General features: G+C 35.5%; 1 protein-coding gene across 6 annotated transcripts in view; it reads left to right on the top strand.

The window, feature by feature from the left end:
* Positions 1–17,724, top strand: part of WDR17 (WD repeat domain 17) — a 110,805-nt gene that overhangs the window by 70,053 nt on the left and 23,028 nt on the right. For all 6 annotated transcript variants that reach the window (XM_045879598.3, XM_045879597.3, XM_045879602.3 and 3 more), the window contains 10 exons: positions 3,818–3,982; positions 6,087–6,289; positions 7,258–7,407; positions 7,495–7,625; positions 7,928–8,053; positions 9,078–9,233; positions 12,309–12,373; positions 15,066–15,198; positions 15,977–16,068; positions 17,005–17,104. In XM_045879598.3, the coding sequence (XP_045735554.1) occupies positions 3,818–3,982; positions 6,087–6,289; positions 7,258–7,407; positions 7,495–7,625; positions 7,928–8,053; positions 9,078–9,233; positions 12,309–12,373; positions 15,066–15,198; positions 15,977–16,068; positions 17,005–17,104 (1,321 nt within the window). The remainder of the gene's footprint in view (positions 1–3,817; positions 3,983–6,086; positions 6,290–7,257; positions 7,408–7,494; positions 7,626–7,927; positions 8,054–9,077; positions 9,234–12,308; positions 12,374–15,065; positions 15,199–15,976; positions 16,069–17,004; positions 17,105–17,724) is intronic.

The raw sequence follows: 17,724 nt of genomic DNA, 5'->3' as shown, positions 1-17,724 counted from the left end.
TGTCTCCCTATATCTGGGATTCTGTTCCACACCCCACACCGTACAACCCTTCTGTATTGTATATAGGTAACACCTACCTATACTCCAGCTCTCTGCACCAAATCACTTCTACAGAAAAGTGTTTCTTGACCCCCATGTTAGGTAAATTTCTTCTATGATATCCTGGGAGCACTTAACATAATAAAAGTAATTGTAACAAATAAAATTAATAAAGATTAGAGCAGAAATAAATGATAGAGGGGTGCCTACCTGGCTCAGTGTAACATGTGACTCCTGATCTCAGGGGTTCTGAGTTCTAGCCCCATGTTGGGTATAGAGATTACTTAAAAATAAAATCTTAAAAGGGAGGAAGGAAGGAAGAAAGAAAGAAAATAGAAACTAAAAAACAAAACAAAACAAAAAAAACAATAGAACAGATCAATGAAACCAGGAATTGGGTTATTTGAAAAGATCAGCAAAATTGCTAAACCTCTAACAAGATTCATTAAAAAAAAAAGACCCAAATAAACAAAATAATGAATGGAAGAGGAGAAATAACAGCCAATATCACAGAAATACAATTATAACAGAATATTATGAAAACCTGTATGCCAACAAATTGGGCAACTTACAAGAAATGGATAAATTCCAAGAAACGTATAACCTACCAAAACTAAAGCAGGAAAAAATAGAAAATTTGAACAGACCAGTCACCAGCAATGAAATTGAATCAGTAATCAAAGAACACCCAAGAAACAAAAGTCCAGGGCCAGACAGCTTCACACGTGATTTCTACCATTTAAAAAAGAGTTAATATCTATTGTTCTCAAATTATTCTAAAAAATACAAGAGGAAGGAAACCTTCCAAAATCATTCTGTGAAGCCAGTGTCACCCTGATACCAAAACCAGATAAAGACACCACAAAAAAAGAACTACATGCCAATATCTCTCATGAATATGGATGCAAAAGTCCCTAACAAAATACTAGCAAACCGAATCCAACAATATATTTTAAAAAATTACACACCACCTTCAAGTAGGATTTATTCCTAGGATGCAAGGTTGGTTCAATAATTGCAAGACAACGTGATACATCACATCAATAAGAGGAAGGATAAAAACCATATGATCATTTCAATCGATGAAATGTACAAAGTACAATATCCATTCATGATAACCCTCTGCAAAGTAGGCCTACAGGGAACATATCTCAATATAATAAAGTCCTCATATGAAAAGTCCACAGCCAACATGGTACTCAATAGTGAAAAGCTTAGAGCTTTTCCCCTAAGGTCAAGAACAAAACAAGGATGTCCACTCTCACCACTCTTAGTTAACATAGTACTGGAAGTCCTAGCTACAGCAATCAGACAACATAATGAAATAAAAGGCATCCAAATTAGCAAGGAAGAAGTAAAACTCTCACTATATGCAGATGACCTGATACTCTATACAGGAAACCCTAAAGACTCCACCAAAAAACTACTATAAAGTTGCAGGATACAAAATCAATGTACAGAAATCTGTTGCATTTCTATACACTAATAAGCATCAGAAAGTGAAATTAAGAAAACGATCCCATTTATAATTGCACCAAAAACAATTAAAATATCTAGGAATAAACTTAACCAAAGAGGTGAAAGGCCTGTACTCCGAAAACTATAAAACACTAATGAAAGAAATTGAACACAAAGAAATGGAAAGACATTCCATGCTCAATGGGTTGGAAGAGCAAATGTTAAAATGAATAGATAATCAAGGTGTGGTATATATATGTATAAATACACAATGGAATATTATTCAACCATAAGAAAGAATGAAATCTTGCCATTTGCAACAACATGGATGGAGCTAGACAGTATAACGCTAAGGAAAATAAGTCAGAGAAAGACAATTACCATAGGATTTCACTCATATGTGGAATATGAGAAATAAAACAAATGAGCAAAGAAAAACAAAAAGAGACAAACCAAGAAACAGATTAACTGTAGAGAACAGATTGATGGTTACCAGAAGGGAGGTGGGTGAAGAGATGGGGGAAATATGGGATGGATATTGAAGAGTACACTTATCATGATGAAAAAAAATCAACTATGAATTACTTGACACATAATGATTAACCATATGAGTAATATAAGTACATATAATTTTAAAAACCATAATTAAATTTTAGTTGGAAATTTGCTGTCTCGCCCTCTAAAATGTAAGGTACATGAGATCAGCAACTGTGTTACCTATTTTTAGCAGTATATTCTTAGCAAAACACTGTGCTTCTAACCCTCTCTGTACCTAGAAGAAAGTATAAATTTAAAAAATATTTCTTCAGTATACAAATGGATAGAATTATCTTGTATCTGATTAGTAGAACAGTTCCACATTCTTATTTCTCTGTTCTGTAAAGTTAGTAAGCATTTGACCAGTTGAAATAAAAAGTAGATATTAATGCAATATGTTTTGTTGGTTAAAAAAAAGGTCTTTTATACTTAACTTTTATGCTTACTACCAAGTATACCTAATAAATTTCATTTTTATTTTTAAAAACCTTTTAAAACCTTTTAAAAATGTTCGAATAGCAGTATCCATATTTTACGTAGCCCCTTAAGAGATGTGAAAAATACCTTGAACTTACAAAAGTTTATTCATAAGATATCTCTGAATTTATAATTTGGATATCTATATGTACATTCCTTGAATGTTTATTATTTAATTTTTAAGATTTTACATTCATGTGTCCATATACACATATATAAAAACATACTCATGTATACATGTAAATATTTGCATTATGCAAAGTGTATTTTCCCACATGTAAAGACTGGCGCATTTGTCAGTGGGACTTAGGCAGATGTAATAACATGCAGATTGGCATGCCAGTTTGCAAACTGGTGTATTTATGCATGTGGGCTTAAATAAATGCAAGTATTATAACCCACATGACAAAAATTAGCAATTTGAAGTTTGAGGAAACAGTTGGGCCAAAATGTGTAACTTCCATTTAGAGCATGAGGGCTGTTTGTATGATTGTTAAACATAGGGAGTTACATTCTGGAAGGGAGACTTCGGGCATGATTTCCACAGTTCTTTCCTAGTTGTCCTAACTCCATTCGGAACAGTGTTCCAAGTATGACCACGAGGATGTAAATAGATATTAATGGTTGCTTAGTTTACTCTCACTCGCTTGAGAATAACAAACAAAGATTATTAAAAGATCATATCCACATATTTTAGTTACAGAGGATCCTTAGTTGGAACAAACAGTTAAAGCATCTATCTCAAGCTGATGCAACCACCAGAGACAATTGGGAAACCAAGACTGTGACTTTCTGTCAGATGGGACAACCCTGGTCTGTGGGGAGATTTTCCAGCATCCTTCAGGGGAAGCTCTGGAATTTGTGCTCATGCCACAGAAAAATTTACCAGTGGTCAGGGCATGTAGTGATTAATAATTTGCTTACCAGCAAGAAAGCAAATCTCAATTGCTCACCATTGGGGACCCTTGTTAAGACCCAAGAGTTGTGAAATATAAAGATCTGAGAAATATTCAAGAAGTTATGAATCTGGACATTTTTAAAAAGAACTTAGAGAAATATGAATTCCATTATCTCTGATCTAAGATTAAAAACTAAAAATTCAACTGACTAAAGAAGAGTATAAAACTCTTTGCACTAAGGAAGTTTCTGGGAATAATGGTTTTACTTCTGTGAGTTTTAGGTCTAACTTCATTAAGGAAGCAAAAAATCGTAGTTTTAAAAATTAGAACTGTGTACATTTTAAAATTATCATAACAAATAATATCAATTTTTTTCATGTTTTAATGTGCCATTGATGATGTTTCAGAGACATGATAGCAACTGGCTGTGAAGATAAAAATGTTCGTGTCTATTATGTGGCCACCAGCTCTGATCAACCACTGAAAGTATTTAGTGGACATACTGCAAAAGTGTTCCATGTTAAATGGTCTCCTCTGAGCGAAGGAATTCTTTGTAGTGGTTCTGATGATGGGTATGTATTTTTGGGTTCTAATTTTTTAGTCCTTAAAATCATAAGCTTATAATCTTCTAGAAATGTATGTATTTATATGATCCAACTTATGGGTGGAAATATTTTAAATATGTACATAAAACAAGGATGTATAAGCAGTTAACAATTACCTAATTGCATTTAACCATAGTAAATTAAATTTTGCCATGCTTATGTTATTATCATATTCATGATTTCTATTTCCTTACTTGTTTTGCTTATTATGCATGCTTATTTCTGTCTTATTAGCAACAGAGTTAACAGAAACAAAAATTTCAAAAGGATCAGATTGGAAAGGGAAAAAAGACTTGAAACAAACAAATCTCTGTAAAATATAGAGAAGAGTTTATTTTTAGTAATGTCCTGATATTTAATATGGAAAACAGCTGTACTCTGTTTTCATTAAGAATAGAAAACAAGAAGATGATCATGTATTTTTAGCATGAAGATAATTTATTTAGAAATGAGAGTGATTTAACATTTTTTTTCTGGGTTTGTGAAAAAGTTACTGAAATCTTGTCTCTATTTTATATTCAAACAGGATAGATTTTGCATAGTTTGGTCCCTATTTGAATATGAGATAAATTTAGGTAAGAAAAAATCTTACTTTATGCAGATAGAAATCATACTATACAGTAGCCACAAGTTTAATATTGAATAATTGATTATTTTCATCTTGAAATTTTGGCATCCGTCCAAATTTCCTAAGAAAAGCAATTTTAAGATTTCTGTGGGTTATCACTGGAAATGTTACTTACAGTAAGGTTATCGTGTCCAAGTGAATGAGTTGACTTAGAGATTTTTTGTCTCTTAACATAGACCTCAGTGTCTAAATTCTATTGCTACATCAAAAAAAGTATAATCTTCAACCATTGTCTAGGAAATATTTGTCAGAAAGATAGCAGTAAGCATTTTACTTAATTATGGTGATGGAACTTGAAAGTCTTTTGTAATTCTGGTTGTTGGTCCCTTTATATGACTATATAGATGATAACATGCTGTCTTTTAAATAATGCTTTTGTACAGTGGTGGATAAATAAAGCTTTTCTTGTGCTTGACTACAAAATATAATTATGATGTTAGCCTGATGTTTGCTTAATCTAAATTATGTCATAAAGCAAGAACTCCCGTTCTAGTATCTCTTATGATAACATTAAAGTATTTTGATACATCTCACTTTAACATTAGCTTATTTATGAAAGCATGATATTAACCAAAATAACTTCAATGCTAACATAAGGATTTAGCACAAAATTAGGTTGTGATATGCCTGGACACAGGTACCAGGATAAGGGGAAAAAGAAGTGAGTCTTCATAGAAAGCAGATATAAATATGCCTTAAAGAAATAAAAAAATATATAATGTGTCTCCTTTATAGTGTAATATAACCTTTGAAGTATTAATATTTTGGCATTGTCAGGTTGATATAAATCTGCAACTAAAAATTATTATGAATTAAGTTGGCATTTGGAGGTCTTAAATTGATTCTGAGTTCAAATTTTATTTCAATAACATTTCTGCTTTGTACAATTGGTAGATTCAAGTGATATCATGAATCCAGTTATATTTAAATTTTGTACTTGATTTTAGAATAACTATAAAATAATCAGCCAACTTACTTTATTGACCAAAACATGCAGGAATGATTTGCTCTGTGATAGGAGCATAAAGATGAATTGATTTTTCAAATAATACCCATCATCACACATGCTATATTTTCATGATTTACGAATAATGTGAGTGTTGTTAAATTATTATATCCATATTATTAGTAATATTTTTGGCTTTATCTGTTCTGGATATTTCACTTTAAGAAAGAAATTTTTTAAGTCTATAAACTGAAATAGTAGCTTTAGGATCAGTAGGAAAGGACCAGTTAAAGTAGGGAAACAAAATATTGAAATAGGCTAGCTCTAGCCTAGTTTTTCATTTTCATCTGCTATAAAGAAAAGAATTGTAACATACCTTGAAACTTAAAATCCTTTTTCAATTTACTGAGAAATAATTGTGCTCCACTAAGAATGTGTCAGTACTTCAGACAAATTATAACTTGAAAGGTATTATATACATAATATTCTGTTTTCAGTTCTGTTCGAATCTGGGATTATACTCAAGATGCTTGCATAAACATTCTTAGTGGCCACACTGCGCCTGTGAGGGGATTAATGTGGAATACTGAGATTCCATATCTACTCATATCTGGCAGCTGGGACTACACTATAAAAGTATGGGACACTCGAGAAGGAACGTGTTTGGATACTGTTTATGACCATGGAGCAGATGTATATGGTAAAGTGTTTTTCATGCACTTTTAAATTTTGCTGTATTAATGAAGTTTATCATCTCTGAGAAATACAATGTTTTTTTAAGAAAGCTTACGGTGTTTCACTTTAAAATAACATTCTTATTAAAACCGTACTTGTTTATTATTGAAATATCAGAATACACAGAAGATAGTCCAAAATGTCATGAGAAATTACTTGTGTTTCTGGGTGCACACACATGCACACACATGTGGCTTGGATTTTTCTCCCTTCCTTTACCATCACTCCAGAAGGACCTTGGAAAACAGGAAATCAGTGATAAAGTAGATATAACTTCTCTAGCCATTCCTGTATCTCTACTCTTGGATATGTAGGAAAATGTTTTGCTTTTTAATATAATAGTAAGTCTTTAAATACAGTTAAGCTGGGTATAGGACTCAGGGTTCTTGCATTTTGCATGTCACTTTCATTTATAGACCCAAACCTCAGTGGCCCTAAGTGGTGAATTAAGAAGATGAAAATGGTTCCTTAGAGAAAGTCACCCCACTCTAGGCACTTGGGTCCATATACTTTACCTCAGTGGCCTTTCAGTTGAGGCAGAGGGGCTGAGTGTGGGAGAGAATCCTTTTTCTGGATGTTCTAAACTGGGAGGTCCCAACTCTCTTTCTTCTTGTAATTAGAACTTCCGTCCATCCATTACCTCACAGGTTACCATGACTCCATTGGTGTGACAGTATGCTTGCTGCTGAACCAACTGAAATGCAGTTTCAACGTTTTCATCCAGGACCATTTGCTAATCATTATTCAATTTTCTATTTGTATTTATAAAATATGCTAAATAATATATTCTTGTATCATTTTCAGCCGAAATAGAAATGCTATTTCAAAAACACTTCTATATAACTTAAATTCTGTAGTTTTATGAGGTACGCATAGATAAGTAATATTTTTCAATGTTTACTTTAGTTGAAATAGGTTTCTTTTTTCCATCAGGTTTAACATGTCATCCGAGCCGCCCCTTCACTATGGCCTCCTGCTCCCGAGATTCTACAGTGAGACTCTGGTCGTTAACACCTTTAATCACTCCTCTACAAATAAATATTCTGGCAGACAGATCTTGGGAAGAAATTATCGGGAACACTGGTATTGAAAATAAGCATCTATTAGATTTTGCTTTTAAATAATATCTTACAAGCAACCCTTTCTCACTGAATTATGTCTGTTCTTTAGATCATGCTACAGCACAAGGCACTCCTCCTCTTTTGTGTGGTAAAGTATCAAGAGAGATTAAACACGAAATAGAGAAACTAACTGGTAATCCTCGAGCAAAAAAACTAAGGTGGTTTTCAGAATGTTTATCCGTGAGTATTACAGGAGTTAAATGTGAACATTTTCCCTGTAGTCAAAATGAACCATTGCAAGTCTTACCATTATCACATATTTACATGTATCATCCCAGCTCAGCTGGTCCCTCTGAGCATAGTTGGTGCAGAGTAAGAAAGCAAATGGAAACCAGAAACAATAAAGGAGGTCAATTATTGTTATTATTTGGTTAATTTTTCAACTTAGATATGCCTGCATCATATTTTTGAAAATGCAAAATTCTGTGGGGTTTTGAATGCATTATTATTATATCTTTGGTTATTCTGAATCAACCTTTTAGCCTCCAGGTGGCAGTGACAATTTGTGGAACTTAGTTGCTGTGATCAGAGGGCAGGACGACAGCCTGCTTCCTCAGAACTACTGTAAAGGAATAATGCATTTGAAGCATCTGATTAAATTTAGAACGGTAAGTGAAGTATGCAAGGATCACGTCCTCAAGCAGAAATTATTTTTGCCTTTTCACTGTTGAAATACAAGAATTATTTTGAAAAATTTATAGAATTAGAGTGAGTAGCCTGAAGTAAGTGAACATTGAGGAGATAAATTTTCAGTGAAAACCGATCATGAGAGTCTGAATTATCTGAGACCAGATTAAGGCAGCCTTGGTTCCCATAGGTCGAATCTCATGAATTTCTTCAAAGGTCACTTGGAACTACTTGAAATGCTTTACCCTATTACCAGATGACTGTGACATGTGGACCACTCTGACTTTAGTCTCAAGGGCCTGATAGACTGTATTTTGGGATATGTTTTATTAAAACTGGCCATGTTAGAACTCTTAATGGATTTCATTTCAAAATTATCAGTGACCTTATGCATGGAGTGATATCCAGTATCAACACACCGGTGCTGGGACCAGAAAGAGGAAGTAGCTCTTATATTTGCAATGAAATATCATGGTTAACTTAGCTGTTAGAGCATGAGAACTGGGCCAGAGATGTGGATTTGAGGGTCATACGAAACAGTTATTTTCATAAAGGAGGACTTTCTGTAGTCACACCACCACCTAAGGACAACAGCTCTTACCTCTTGCCAGTACAGGAGCCAATTAGAATGAGCCTGTCATTTTTTATTTTTATTCCAGACTTTTGTACATTTTTTCACTAGTTATATATCACTTTATCTCTCATGACCTTTTGGCCCCTGAACGTCTATAGAACCACAACACCTGGTGAGTTTTAAGGACAATGGGGTTTAGCCTCTCCCTGCCCACACCAGACACATCCACGCTTTACCCTGCACCCACACCAAAATATTATAGTGGAAGAGGTATCATATTTTATAGAGAAAAAGTATTGATTTTTTAGAATATTTAATTTCAGTGCTACGTGCTTTTTAAAATACATGCCCCTGTAGTGCTTTTATAATCATCTGTTATCACCAGCTCTTGTATAACAAAATTTAGAAAATTTTATTTTCTTTTTAACCAGTCTGAAGCCCAAGAATTGACAACAGTCAAGATGTCTAAATTTGGTGGTGGTATTGGTGTCCCCACTAAAGAGGAAAGGCTGAAGGAAGCTGCTGACATACATTTGAGATTAGGACAAATTCAGAGATACTGTGAACTGATGGTTGAACTTGGAGAGGTAAAGTGCTAAAATCAGTGAGTTTAACGAAGTATTCTAAGTCTTGGTGAAATGCTAAATATTAAGCTTCTCTTTTTCCAGATGTATTTGCTTCTTTGCTGGTCTGGTATCAGGTGTATATCTGAGCAGTACTTCTCAAAGTGAGATCACCTGGACTAGCAGCATCGGCATTACTTGGAAACGTGTTAGACATGCATGTCCCGCCCCACACCTACAGAATCAGAAACCCCGGGGATGTAGCCCAATGATCTGTGCTTTTACAAGCCCTCCACATTATTCACATGCATGCTAAAGTTTGAGAATCACTGCCCTAAGGGTAGGCTCTTTGATACCCCATAAATACCCATGTTGGCTGAGTGGCACACGGTGGACTCCCCTTGCTAATACTGTTTGTCGTGAGTAAACCCCACACTGGCCAGAAGAAGGGTTTCATTGAGGATCATCTGGTGAAAGATGCTTCTAAGGCACATCTTGATTGTTTAGAGGACTGATTCAACAAAACAGAGTTTTCAAAAGAGGTTAAGATGAATCTATACTATTAAAATTCAAGATAGTGGTTCTTTTGAAAAGTGGGTGGTAAATAAAATAGAACAAAAGGGGGAAGGAGCTTCTGTTTCTTGATCTGGGTGCTGGTTACTTGAATGTATTCATTTTGTGCAAATTTATGAAGCTTTTCATTTTTATTAACAGCCATTTTAGCTCAAGAAAAATTCTCCCACCCCTCCAAAAAAAAAAAAATTAGAATGGCATGGAGTCATTTCATAGTTGATCATTTTGAAAAGCTCTAAGTTAATTTTATAATTACAAAGCATGCTATTAAGTGTACTAATAAATAATATAAAGTAAAACTAAGCAGTAAAGTTACATTAAAATACATCAAAATTAAATTTAACTCACCTTTTTATTCCCCCATACACTAGAGGCAAATAATGAATTACTGCTTGACCTAAGACAAAATGTCATTTAAAAATGTTACTGAAAAGGAAGGGGTGCGTGGTTGTCTCAGTTGGTTAAGCGTCTTACTCTTGATTTTGGCTCAGGTCATGATCTCGGGGTCATGAGATCGAGCCCCAAGTCTGGCTCTGTGCTGGGCATGGAGCCTGCTTAAGATCCTCTCTTTCTGTCTCCCTCTGCCCCACCCACCTCCCTCTCTTGTGCGTGCACTCGCTCTCTCTCTCTCTCACTCTAAAGAAATTAAAAAAAAAAATTTTAAGGTATTGCAAACTATAAAGGGTTTAGGAGCAATATAAAAATTTTACTTCTGAAGAAGTTGAGGTGTCTTAAAAGTTACCCTTTTAACAAGGCTCTATTAGAATATTTAGTCAAGGGGCGCCTGGGTGGCTCAGTTGGTTAAGCGACTGCCTTCAGCTCAGGTCATGATCCTGGAGTCCCTGGATCGAGTCCCGCATTGGGCTCCCTGCTCGGCAGGGAGCCTGCTTCTCCCTCTGACCCTCTCCCGTCTCGTGCTCTCTCTCATTCTCTCTCTCAAATAAATAAATAAAATCTTTTAAAAGAATATCTAGTCAAGGAGAAAAAGAATAATAAATTTTGACAGAATACTAATTCTTCATCTTCCTCAGTTTTATATCTGGGTATATGTATTTCTAAGCTATATTTAATTCAAATTTAATTAAAGATACTTTAATAAAGTATCTACTTCTGGAGCTTAAGAATTTTGTTGTTGTGCAGTTTCATTAATGTTCTTAATGATCCAAAGAACTGTGCTTACAGTCCTTGAGAAATAGGAATGTCCTTGTAATTGTTCATGGTCACCTCCTTCCGTAGTTTCTGTTCCTCTGAGATTAATACTGTGAGGTTAGGAAAACATTTAATCTTTTCACCTATAAGACATGTTTTTATAGAAAAATCTTGATGATTTCTAAGTTAATTTAACCAACATTTTAACTTCTTTCTTCCATTTGCCTCTACTATAATAAAGGCAAATTTCCCTAAAAATATATTTTAGATTACTTTTTTAAAAAAGGTAACATGACTACAAATAATATAGTATTAAAAATTACCCATTTTGTACACCCGACACTAATATTACACTGTATGTTAACTGGAATTTAAATAAAAACAAAACAAAAGTTACCTATTGAAAATTTAACCCCTTATTTTCAGGCTAATTACCAATTTTCTAGCCTTAATTGCAGTAGAATTCTACTGTTTGGGAGAGCCTTAATTAAAATGAAGCTTAGATTCATGTTGTGATATTTCAGAATACTTTACCTTCATCTCCCTTCTAGACATAGTTCAGTGAAATCTATATTTCCATATAATTGTCCACTTGCCTTGACTGAACAATGATCTTCTTTAATAACAGTCTAATTTTTAAAATGTGAAGATCGGTATTATCAACTATAAAGGAAGAAGTGACAAGAAATAAAGTTTATAAAAAACAAGGAAAGAATAAAAATAGAAATAAACATCTTATTTGTTAAACAGAAGTGACAGTGTAGTAAAAATTTCAGTATGTATTATTTTGAACATAGAACATAGTTACCATAGAACAGATTACTCTGAGGTTGTGTCAGAAGATGAGTTAATATATTTTTCAAACTACATACTTTAGTTACTACTCTTCTCCTTCCCTCACTCTGCCCCTGCCCTCTAGGTTTGGGACTTTCCATGCTAAATAATACAATTTATATATCTTACTTAATTTTAAAATGTGGTATATTTATACTCTGTGGAATGCATCAGATAGAATACAAAAATATTCCTGGAAATCCAAACACTCTAAAAACACACTAGAAACTCATATTATACATGTGAGTTCATTAAAAAAAAAAAAAAGTCCATTAAGAGTTAGTGCAATCGGGCACCTGGGTGGCTGAGTCGGTTAAGCGTCTGCCTTCAGCTCAGGTCATGATCAGGTCAGGAGTCCTGGGATCGAGTCCCGAGTTGGGCTCCCTGCTTAGCTGGGAGTCTGTTTCTCCCTCTGCCCCTCCCCTGGCTTGTGCTCTCTCTCACACTCTCTCTCTTTCAAATAAATAAATAATATCTTTAAAAAAAGAAGAGTTAGTGCAATCAAAATAGACCTGTTTTTGCCTTTCTTTTTTTCTGTTCTAGTGGGACAAAGCCTTGTCAGTTGCACCAGGGGTGTCTGTGAAATACTGGAAGAAGTTGATGCAGAGGTAAAGAGAGTCTGTGTCCAAATACATGTTTTAAAATATGTTAAAATGGAAGCAGTATATAAATACGAGAGCACCTTTTGAGATTTTTTTTACTGTTATGTTGTCTTTAAAAATAGCTGAATTTTATGTCTACTAATACAGTGAATTAAATGAATCGGTTACCAGTCGTTTTGGTGTTCTTATATTTGACCTGACATCTGAAAGAGACAGTGGAAGGCAGATTTTCCTATGTCAGTGGAGGGACTGACAGATCAGTAAACATACTTATTGGTTAATATATTGCTATTGAAATATAAGTGGTAAGATTTTCTGACGGTTACCAAAAGTTCACAGAATACTTATTCTATAAATAATCTCAGAAATTCTCTCTGGACACTGGTCCCTGCCATCTCCTGTCCATGAATATAAAGGAGGAACTGATGACTGAGAAGACTTTCTGAGATATATTAGTCTCTTACGGCTGCTGCAACAAAGTACCATCAACTGGTTGGCTTAGAACAACGGATATTATTCTCTCACAGCCCTAGAGGCTAGCGGTCCAGTATCAGGTTGCCGGAAAGATTGGTTCCTCCTGAAGGCTCTGAGAAACACTCAGTTCCATGCTTCTCCCCAGCTTCTGGTGGTTACGGGCAATGCTTGGCATTTACTGACTCATGGATGCATCACTCCAACACCTGCTTTGTTTTCACGGGGTGTTATTCCCTGTGTGTCTCTGTGTTCACATTTCCATCTTTCTTTGTGAATACCAGCCATATTAGATTTAGGGTCTACCCTAAACCAGTATGACTCCATCTTAACGGATTACATTGGCTAAGACCGTAATTCCAAATAAGGTTACACCTGTAGATATCATGGCTTCCTACTTCAACATATCTTTTGGGCAGACACATTTCGACTCACAACATAAGACTGTTTTCTATTCTATTCTATTCATTCGGTGAATATTTATTTAGTTAGTGTTCACTTTGTGCCAGTCTCTGTGCTAAAGCCTGTAGAGTACTATTTAATGAGTAATTGCCTTGCTTCTGGCATCAGAAAGTTTTGACTTTCTTTCATGGGACATGATTTAGAAACAAAATCAACTGCAGCTCACATGTACAAATAAAAATCTGTCAGAGGCTAAACATGAAATGCAAAAGGTTAACAAACATATCTGCCATGGGAAAGTAGACTGTTCCCCAGCGCCTGCTTTCCCAGTGGTAAGTTTATCAACGGGCTGGCTCCAGCCCCCCCACTGTAGGCTCCCCATCTTAAGTCCTAAGAATCCCAAATAATTCCAAGTTCCTCTACTGCACAGCTGTGAATGTTATCCCTCCCACTGAAACCTTAATAAGGTCAAGTTAACAGACGATGTTTATTTCACAAAACAATTTTGTTTCAACCTCAGCAAAAACTATTTCATTTATTTTGGGAAACCAGCACCTAATTTTCTCTGGTGGCCAGAAAATGGTCTCCCCACAATGCCACAACTGACAGTATCTGAGCCCTGGTTCCTAGCAAGGGGATGTTATTCCTCTAACAAGGAAATCAGAGTCACGTGGTTAAAAACAGTCGTTGGGGAGAACGCCAGTGACCCTGTGAATGGGAGACTGTTAACAGTGAGCTGGGCAAACAAAATCTGTCTGCTACACCTACCCAAAGATTGGCAGTTAATGTAGTTTTTTGTGGTTTTTTTTGGCAGTTAATGTAGTTTAATGCAAATGCCAGCATAAGTTAAATAGACCAGATTAATTTTCAACGAAACTGTAAGAGTTGAATTAATTTGGTTGATCATTGGGAAACTCCTGGGACTTAGTTAGGAAAAGAGAAAGACAGGATACAGAGAGAGACAGAGCAGACATACTTACACCCTTCATCATCTCCAAGATCAGGATCCTGTTTTCCCCTCACATATCGGGAGCATTATTTTTTTAAACTACCTTGCTTGGGGCACTCATAATATTCTGTATTTTATTATCAATTCTTATACTCTTATGTTGTCTTTTGTAATGATTTTAAGCTACTTATATTTAGAAGCTCTCCATTCATTGTTGTGATCACTAAAACATTTAAAATTCTACTGTCTTTAATGAAGCAGATGCCTGTGTATTTATTAATGCAGTTGAAGTGGATAACCCATCACGCATACCTAGTTTACAACTTATTTTCAGAAAATATATTGCTCATTTTAATAGATAAGCTACATTCATTTTAAGACGTAAAATGTTCTGTGGCATTTAAAAATATGAAAATATGTAGTGTTCTAAGAGAAAGCAAGTATCGTATTTATTATTCCAGAAAACTTTTGTCTTCCATATCTGATTTGATTATAAAATCTGAGGCTTTTAGAAAAGTGATGTGAACCATGAGAGACGATGGACTCTGAAAAACAAACTGAGGGTTCTAGAGGGGAGGGGGGTGGGAGGATGGGTTAGCCTGGTGATGGGTATTGAGGAGGGCACATTCTGCATGGAGCACTGGGTGTTATGCACAAACAATGAATCATGGAACACTACATCTAAAACTAATGATGTAATGTATGGGGATTAACATAAGAATAAAAAAAAAGTGATGTGCAAAAGGGCTTATGAACTCTACCGCATATTTTGAATATTTGAATGTTTTAGATATTTCAGATATTTCAGAAAATCTCAGTCCAACGTAGAACCTTGAAATTAGTATATTATAAAAGAAATTGTTCTTATTTTATTAGGAGAGCAGATCAGTTAATCCAGGAAGATAAGGATGATGTCGTTCCATACTGCATTGCCATTGGTGATGTGAAAAAATTAGTCAGCTTTTTTATGTCAAGGGGTCAGCTTAAAGAAGCTCTGCTTGTTGCACAGGTAGGACGATGTAACCACACAAACTCCATGCCCTGGTGGGTGGGGGTGTGGAAGGAAGGCTGTGTTGACTGACCACACGTGCCTTCACATGATCCGGAGTCGTAGACAGCTTGGCTTTTGCCCACCTCCCAGCCGTCTCTGTCCACGTTGCAGTCACACAGTCTGGTCACACCGAATGTACTTTAGACCTACAAGAAGCCCTGAAGTCTGAACTTTTCGTGTGCTGATGAATGTCAGATGTGGTTGAGCAGCTTTTTCGAGTAGCCATGTACTTGTAGATACAAAGGGAGTTCACCTTTTTTTTCCAAATTCTAAGGGTATCTCCAAATTGTATAGATTTCAAAACGATTTGAGTGAGCAGTTGATCCTTGAACAACACAGAGGTTAGGGGTATTGAACCCCCACCCAGTCAGAAATCCACATACAACTTTGGACTCTCCCAAAACTTATCTACTGATAGCCTACTGTTGACCAGCAGCTTTACTGAAAACATAGTCGATTAACATATGTTTTGTATATGTATTGTATACTGTATTATTACAATAAAGTAAGCTAGGGGAAGAAACGTTATTAAGAAAATCATAAGGAAGAGAAAATACATTTACAGGATTGTACTGTATTTATTGAAAAAAAAAAAAAGTCTGCATGTAAGTGGACCCACGCAGTTCAAACCCATGTTGTTCAAGGGTCAGCTGTACTTTGATCAAAATAATATTCTGAAATTGGTCAGCTATCAACAATTAGCTAAAAATTAATTAAAGATTTCATTAAATTCCAGGCTGCTTGTGAGGGAAACATGCAGACCTTACATGTTTCTACACCAAAAGGATCTTCATCTTCTGATGATATCTACAAGGAAGACTTTAAAGAGTGAGCATTTTATTCTTTGCGTGGGGTCTTATTTTATTTTATTTTATTTTTTTAAAGATTTTATTTATTTATTTGACAGAGAGAGAGATAGCGAGAGCAGGAACACAAGCAGGAGTGGGAGAGGGGGAGGCAGGCTTCCTGCTGAGCAGGGAGCCCAATGTGGGACTCGATTCCAGGACCCTGGGATCATGACCTGAGCTGAAGGCAGATGCTTAACGACTGAGCCACCCAGGTGCCCGGATATTTAGACTTTTAAAGTAAAAAAGAGTCATACAATGTTAAGCAAATAATGTATTGTGACCAACATACTCCTTCCTGGTTCTTCACTGCTGTTCTCTGCCATTTCTTTCTTTCTTTCTTCCTTTTTTTTTTTAAGATTTTATTTATTTGTCAGCGAGAGAGCACAAGCAAGGGGAGCAGCAGAGGGAGAAGCCGGCTCCCCGCTGAGCAGAGAGCCCGATGCGGGACTCGATCCCAGGACCCTGGGATCATGACCTGAGCCGAAGGCAGATGCTTAACTGACTGAGCCACCCAGGCGCCCCTATTCTCTCTCATTTCTAAACTTGAACATACACTACCTGTATTTTGTGTCACCACCTAAATTCTGAAAAGTTACAGTTCAACCTATAACTCTTCTAAGGTTGACTGTCCCTATAGCTGAGTTATAAATGATTCAGTGTAGGATGGTAAATTTTGAAAGTTAGGCTTTTCTTCTGACATTTGTGGGGGAGGGGAGCCCACTTATCAGTTTGTCTGCCAAGCCTGCTTTCCTGATTTTTTTTTTTTTACCAAAAATCGGTCTTTATACTTGAATCAAAGAGATCAAATTAAATCCGATTTTATCCTTTAATCAGCTTGTTATTATAAAAGGGCAATAGCCCCTTTTATGGTGGAATCTTTGTGTTTATAGAGAATGTATACTATTTTCTTTTCTAGACTCCTGCGCAAAGTCAGTGAAGAACTGGCTGAGTGGTATTTTCAGGACGGTCGTGCCGTGCTTGCGGCATGTTGCCAGCTGGCTGTGGATAACACTGAGGTACGGCTCACGGTGGTGTGTGTGGATGAAGAGCTCTTAAGATGTGTCATGGTGTTTGGAAAAAATATGGCAACTTCTCTGTGAGATCTGATTGTACATGCTTTCCAAGCCTGAGCTTCCACGCCTCCTGAGCACACATAAACTCTACAGACTATGAGATCTTTTTTTTTTCAATTTATTTATTTTTATCACAAGATACATGTTTGTAACAGTCTTACTTTAGGTATTTCGTTCTGTGTGAGAAGCAGTAATGTGGTAAAGGGAAAAATCTCTGGACTGGGACTCGGAATACCTGACTTTTGAAAGCACTTATTTTTAAGTATACTTTAGTATATTCTTCACAGATTGTTTTTAAGGTATTTTCCATTTGACCCACTAATCTAATAAGAATGTGAAGTAAAGATGGATTCTGTTTTGCATGTATCCTTAGATATAGTATAGTTAAGGGATAATTGGTAACCATTGTACACTATTGAAAAAGCTTTTAAGAATTTACATTGTTTTGGGATAGATTGAAGGATATGTTGAGGATATGGCAGAAAGACTGTTATTAATTAATTACAAAAATATTACTAAGGCTTTTAAACTTAAATTCTGACCTTATAAAAATTTCCTGTATG

The sequence above is a fragment of the Mirounga angustirostris genome, unplaced genomic scaffold, assembly GCF_029215605.1.
Source record: "Mirounga angustirostris isolate CCGP_5_RB_7025 unplaced genomic scaffold, mMirAng1.0.hap1 SCAF_2, whole genome shotgun sequence".
Taxonomy (NCBI): Eukaryota; Metazoa; Chordata; class Mammalia; order Carnivora; family Phocidae; genus Mirounga; species Mirounga angustirostris.
This window is presented reverse-complemented; position numbering and strand designations above follow the sequence as displayed.